Source organism: Syngnathus leptorhynchus, chromosome 3 (genome assembly GCF_054491065.1).
Source record: "Syngnathus leptorhynchus isolate UIUO chromosome 3, UIUO_Slep, whole genome shotgun sequence".
Taxonomy (NCBI): Eukaryota; Metazoa; Chordata; class Actinopteri; order Syngnathiformes; family Syngnathidae; genus Syngnathus; species Syngnathus leptorhynchus.
In genome coordinates this window covers 9486206-9493529 of record NC_141197.1, presented here as the reverse complement: position 1 = coordinate 9493529, position 7324 = coordinate 9486206, and the positions used below count along the sequence as shown (strand labels likewise).

The 7324-nt window shown below is 37.4% G+C and overlaps 1 protein-coding gene across 1 annotated transcript; it reads left to right on the top strand.

The window, feature by feature from the left end:
- The first annotated feature begins 960 nt into the window (after nt 1-960).
- On the top strand, nt 961-3763 carry rs1a (retinoschisin 1a). Its single transcript, XM_085908050.1, has 6 exons — nt 961-1015; nt 1290-1315; nt 1620-1740; nt 3113-3254; nt 3331-3526; nt 3611-3763. Exons 1-6 carry the CDS (start codon nt 961-963, stop codon nt 3761-3763), a joined length of 693 nt encoding a protein of 230 aa, XP_085764176.1.
- Nucleotides 3764-7324: the final 3561 nt, after the last annotated feature.

The following is a 7324-nucleotide window of genomic DNA, read 5'->3' as shown; positions in this document are numbered from 1 at the left end:
CTTCTGAGTTTGGATTTAAAATTCTTTTACCATAAATATTTTTCACACCAAAATTGTTTTTTTGTTGTTAGCTCTTAAATTAGGTTAGACTAGGGTTAGATTTAGCCTAGGACCTGAAATTAAACAAAACCTTATTTGATTCACTTCACCGCTCCCAAAAATAAACAAATAAATAAATAAATAAATAAACAAATAATTAACAGAAATGTTTTACTTCTTTATACTCATGAACATCCATTCATGAATTTTTACAACATGTAAACAACTATCCACACAAGGGCCATTTAGAACCTTTAAAGAAGGTATTTCTCAAAAGCCGACTGCGCCTTATAGTCCGGTGCGCCTTATATATGGACCAAATTCCTAAATTTAAACTGACCCGAAGCATTGTGTCAAGAAATCAATCATAAGTGGCCATCTGAAGACTATGAATTATGAATCAAAATGACTATGGATCATTATTTTGTGATTTTAAAGTAATTTGTTGCATCTGAAGTTGAAATAAAAAAGATAAAATGGAGAATGATTTAATTTGTATTAAAAATCTGACATGATGCATTAATGATGCGCTTTATAGTCCAGTGCGCCTTATATGAGGACAAAGTTTTAAAATGGGCCATTCATTGAAGGTGCGCTTTATAGTCCGGTGCGCCCTATAGTCTGGAAAATACGGTACATCGTTTTGGATTGAAGGCTCTGACTTTGTTTGGCGAGATTGTTTCTAGCCACAAATGTGGCTTCATTCTAGCATAAATTGTCCTAATGATAACAAACATATCATTGGCGTCGTCTCCCACTGCATATGCCAGCAGTAGAACAGTTGTAGGGGCTTTGCCAGATAAACATGGCTTTAGGTTGGGTCATCCGGGTCCTGTGGATTATTGTAATCCAGACTTTGTATGAGTGCTGGCTTGCTTCCTCCATCCATGCTCAGTCGTTTTCCTATGTGGAGGCTGCAAGATGGCTCTCAACGTGCGTCCTTTCCTGCCCACTCTGCTTTTGATTGCAGCTCACGGTAGGATTTGAGTTATTTTATTAATTTGGGTGGCTGATTGCTTACAGGGTACCGATATTTTTTAATTTCCCAAATGCACTTCAATATATTATTTTCATTTTTAAAAATTACAGTATTTCCACTTTTTCTTAATCCCATGTCTATTTAAGTAAGATATGTCTTTATGATGAAAGATTGATGTACATGTTGTGCTTGTTTGAATTTAATTAAAATTGTGAATTTAAAAATATTAATAAAATAATAAAAATGTTGTCTCTGTCATCTGCTTGAACAGTCATTCTCAGCAGCCTTGCTCAAGAGGTATGAGGAAACTGCACAAACACTACTGGACTGTACATTCAAATGATGTTTAGAACATAGAAGTCAATTGGACTGGATCATAATACAGTCGTTTGATGCACACGGACAAGTCGTATGTTTATATCTGTCCTTGCAATTTTTAGAAATGTCTTCATGATGCTCTTTCTAACATTTTGGGGATGTTTTTTTACATTTTATTATCATAACTAACAGACTCAGTCCAAAAATAAGCACTTTTAGATTGTTTACACGTGACTGTTTTGTCTTTTGTTTTTAAAGTGATGTGTATCTTGGTTTGTTTAAGACGGATGTGTCTGAAGCATGGACCAGCAAGTCATGCAAATGCAACTGTGAAGAAGGTGTGTCACCAACTCAGTTCTCCTTCACTGGCTCCTCTTCAGTGAGAGGAGTGGACTGCATGCCAGGTAAAAGTCAGTTTCATAACCACAAACATGTTATTCAATCGGCATATTCAAAAACAGTACAGAAAAAAAGGATTGCCAATCAGTTTGAAATGAAAGAATGTTCTCTGGTATCATGTATTGATAAAGAGAAGCTCTTGTGTATAGGTGAAAAATCAATGGAAGAAGTCTATATATACATGCACACATGCATGAATGCATCACACTGCAGGGAGAACATGCTCCAAGGGAGAGAAAAGGCGGAGCCATTAGCAAGGAGACTCTCCACTCTGAGTCAGTGCCAACTTCTTCACAAAAATGAATACAAAATTGGGGACATTTTCAAATGGTGTGTGTGTGTGTGTGTGTGCACGTGCTAGATAGATAGATAGATAGATAGATAGATAGATAGATAGATAGATAGATAGATAGATAGATAGATAGATAGATAGATAGATAGATAGATAGATAGATAGATAGATAGATAGATAGATAGATAGATAGGGTGCAAATTATGATTGGCACAGCCAAATATTTGCCTCATCCATTGTCATTTTGCATCCAAGTCTCAGGCTTTACTGTTACGTCAGCACTTACTTCCGTCAGATTCCCATGCACAGAGCCGCTGCTCAGTACGTTGTAATACTCGGATTAGACTGGATGGGCCCCAGCGGCGATGCGGCGTGTTGCTCACATTATACAACACTTTTTTTTTTTCAAGGGACTAAAGCACTCTTGATGAAAATGTCCTTTTCAGCTCAACTTTTTTTTTCAAAGAGGATTCCCATCAGGACTTGTTATTTTTGGTTGTTCGTGGACGCGAGGACAGAGTAAAGCTTCAGAGGGTTCCGCACGGCCATCTGTTCGCCCACTCCACGAATGGCCATCGCCTGATCTCTCAAAGTGGAGAATTAAGAGTGGATGCTCTTAGGATGGCATGTGGGTCACTTTGGGGCTGCTTAAAACATTTGTATCAACCTCTATCCATTTTGCAAGTATAATAAAACTTCATAGGTACAAACAAACTCAAATTTGAAGGGTCGGAAAATATAAACGAATGGATTCTTTAATGCTAGATTTTAGTAAGCGATTACTTTATGGAGTCATGAATCAATCTTAAAAAGGACAATTTATGATTTAGCAAGATCCCATGAAAAATAAAGTTTGAAGTGGTGTTAGAGGAAAAGACAGACAAATATTAGGATAGGATTTTTCAGATTTTAAGAGATTATCTGTTACAGACCTCACACATGAAGATTAAAAACAAGTCAGGCATTTGACATTATGGTGGGATTATATGTGGTGTTCTCTGATGAGCTCCACATAGAACACCAGATTCGGTTGCATTTCATTTCATACGGTCAGACGGTTACTTCTCGAGTGTGTCTTCTTGCAGAGTGTCCGTACCACAAGCCTTTAGGCTTCGAGGCTGGATCGGTGAGTCCGGACCAGATCACCTGCTCCAATGAGGATCAGTATAGCGGTTGGTTCTCCTCTTGGCTCCCAAGCAAGGCTCGTCTCAACAGCCAAGGATTTGGGTAGGCAAACTGTAAAGGAGGAAAATGACAAAGGTATGTTTTTTTCAAATCAACACCAAACGTCTTTGTGTTTCAGCTGTGCGTGGCTCTCCAAGTTCCAAGACAACAGCCAGTGGTTGCAGATTGACCTGAGAGAGGCCATGGTGGTCTCCGGGATCCTCACCCAAGGTCGCTGCGACGTCGACGAATGGGTGACCAAGTACAGTGTGCAGTACCGCACGGACGAAAAACTCAACTGGATCTATTACAAGGACCAGACTGGGAATAACAGGGTCAGTTGAAGAACACAATCGCCAGTAAGACAAAAATCAGTTAGAAGTGATCATTCTGACACATCTTCTCGTGCTTCTCGTCAGGTGTTTTATGGAAACTCGGACCGCTCCTCGTCAGTGCAGAACCTCTTGCGGCCGCCCATCGTGGCGCGCTACATCCGCATCCTCCCCCTGGGATGGCACACACGCATCGCGCTACGTCTGGAGCTGCTGCTCTGCATGAACAAATGTGCCTGAGCCTCCCACTTGTGCACTCCTCCAAGCCTTTACCTTCAACCTCCTCTGTCCAAACCCTCTCAGCGTGTGTGTTTATTTTCCATCATAGTTGTGTAGCAGTCATTCCAGGATTGGAGGACAATGTAGGCACCAATATTTTGGAATAACAGACTATCTATCAATCATTCTGTCTATCTTTCGATTTATCGATCCATCTACAGTATCTATCTCGATCTATATATCTAGTGTATTGTTTTATTTATTTGTTGATTTATTTTCAAGAAAAAATATAAATAAATCCCCATATGATTTTATTATCGTACGGCTAGACTCGCAAAAGTAAGATTTTGATTAGATACTTCATTTGCCATATTTTTTTAGTTTAATTTATGATAATTACAGTAACAGGGTTGAAATCAATACAAATGTTGTTTTTTGCTCATGCTAACTCTGTGTGATTTAATATGCTGACTGTTGAAGACCAGTGATTACCTTATTGATGGTCAGAGAAATTATCTTGAAGTCATTCCTGCTGATGATTTTGATGGTGAAAAACATTTTACTAAGACGTTTGTGTGCTAAGAGCAAAAACAGAGAGCATTAATTGCAATTATTTACAATGCGTTTAAAATATTTTAACATTTACATACAAGATGAAATCACATCAAAAAGCTATTTTATTTGATATTTATATGAGACTAAGGGAAGCGACATGGGGGAATACATAAAACCATTTCAAGGGATGTTCATGAGATATTTTGGGTTTTCTCGTCAAATTCTGAAATGTCCTTCAATTCTGGAATGTCCCATGAGTAGACTAAAATACTGTTTCAAAAGGTTTGCTTCGACTTGATTGAATATAATGTTTGATATGCAAATGAACTCTCCATTGTGTTTGTTTAAACCAGTCGTCATGACACTGACTGCATTAATTTTTCTTGCTAGCCAATTGTTGCATTTGCACTGAAAGGGCATAAATTCAAAACAGTAATTAATAGTGGCGCAGGAGAGAGCGCGTTGCTATGGCGGAAATATGCACACAAACAAACCAATCCCGAACACGTATGACAGCTCGATGAAACGCTCGCTGCCTCTTTTGACGTGAGGTGGTCAGAAGGGAATTCTACAGCTCTTACCAAGCCTCTCCTTACCAGCCTCTAAGGAAACAGCAGGCAGATGATAACTTGAATATTATCTTTTGTGGATGATGGCAAAAAGAAGAAAAACACAACCCGAGTTGTATTACAGGTATATCCTGTTGGAAGGTCACAAGGTCATTGTTTTGTGACCATAAATGCTATTGATGCTGATTTTATCCAAAAATATATCAATTTCTTACTACTGTATGAACATAATTAAGCTGTATTTCTGTCATCCGAGTTTTAATTTGAGATATTTGATTTACACAGATCAATTTTTGAGTTTGTTTGCGGGGGGATCATTGTATAAATAAAATGCAACATTTGTTAATTATTAAACAAACAAACAAACAAACAAACAAACAAACAGGTGATGCATACGTATGTATCTTGTGGTCATTTTGACATAATGCAAAAACATCTGTTAAAATCAAATTCGGGTGTCATCGATAGCTTGTATTTTGGTGCCATCAAGTTTTATGATTTCTTTTTCCATGTTAAAATAATTCTGTTTAGGATATTGATTATTCAATAAAATAAGAAGCCAAGTGGAATCTTTGATGTCAAATATAGCCTACTCCCATATGACTCCCATTTCTTTTCATGTCTAACGTGACCCTACTCTATTTATTAATTAAATATTCCGTTCAAAATGTATGTCTCGTAGCTTTGCCCCACCACGGATTTTATTGTTGATAATAAAGATATCCTCAAAGAACGTCACTTGTTGAATTTATACAAACATACATAATTTGTTGAATATGTATATATTCAACTATACATATTTATAAAGTAACTTTGAAAGTTGGTCGGTATCTCAAGGGACACTGTCCTTTCTTCTTACCCTGGAAACCAAAACTGCCAAAATAATGTGTTCTTTCTGTCAGTGAGACCAAACAAATGTGTGCACCATTAAAAAAAAAAGTCGATTTTTATTATTATATATTTTTAGTGTGGACCACTCGGTATAAGATACACTCTATTATTTTTATTTACATCTTGTAAGAAGTGGGCATCTGTGTCCTGAACAAAATGAACTGCTGTTCTTGGAAACATTCATAGTTGAGAGCAGAAAAAATCAGTGAATGCGTGTCAAGTGTTGGAGAGGGGGGGGGGGGAAGTTGAAGCCTTTGTTTTCATGTCAATAATGAACAAATGTAAGGCTTCTGGTCACGAGCAAGGCAAACTATGTCAACACTGTTTCAAGTGAAGATGTAAACAAATCAAATACAATCAGTACTTTCCATAACCACAAGATGAGGCAGCTCAAGGATAATTTGATTTTAAGTGCACACCCTTAATCACGGTCTCCCTCTTGACTCTATTCGGCTCCAATTACACTGATTTGATCAGTTACTACATCAGTCAGTCAATCGAGTCTGTCAGTCAGTCAATTTTATTGCTTTAAATCAGACATGTAGCTTGATAGATTTTGTTTATGTCGCTTTTTTTTTTCGCTTGTGTTTCCGGATTTATCTCTCTGCCATAGATACAAAAAGTCTGCACACCCCTGTTCAAATATCAGGTGTTATGAACAAATGGGACAGAGATGAAACTTTGTTCACTGTTACTATGATCTTTAACCTGCACAACTAAAAAGACAAAAAAAACGTGTTGAGAAGGGAAGTAGAAATCAATAAATGAGAGATAATATGGTTGCATAAGTGAGCACACCCTCTTAGAACTGGGCGTGTGGCTGTTTTCAGAATTAACCAATCACAGGGAGTCAGCAAACACCTGTCACCATTTAAAGCTCCGCTATTTAACCTCAAATAAAGCTTGAATGTTCTTTCTTTTTTATTAACATGAGTTGTACAGTTAATAGGGGACATTGATGGTCTAATTTCTTTAGCTCACTGGAAGCTGACATTTGATCAGGGGTGTGTAATGATTTTTTTATCCGTCCGTCCGTCTGCCCATCCGCCTGCCAACCCATCCATCTGTCTATCAATCCATATCCATCCGTCCATCAATTGGCCAGTCTGTCTATCTATTCAGTAAAACTATGAATCAACCCCGATTATGACAATTAAAAACAATTCTTAAACCATAAACAAGTAGTGATCAATTGAATGGAAACACAAATTTTAAGAAAACGAATGAGTCTGTGGTGATATAGTCAGTATACTGTACATCATAATGACAGAACTGTCACCGACATGCATGCAAGTATCAGCTACTAGCTATTTATTGGAATTCTGATTGAAGTTAGGATCAATAATTATTGTTTATAGTCTTTTCACTGGAATTTATTTTACAAACTATCATCATTTTATTCGTAGATCTTAAAAGTTACAAATGACTTGTGTTAAGACGACACGTTTATCCTCATTCCAAGATGCTCACTTTTCACAATAACAATTTTTTGGATACTAAAAATCAATGTAGCAGCGAGGAAGAGGAGAGCTGTTGTCAAAATGTTGACAAATAGCCTCGAAATGCT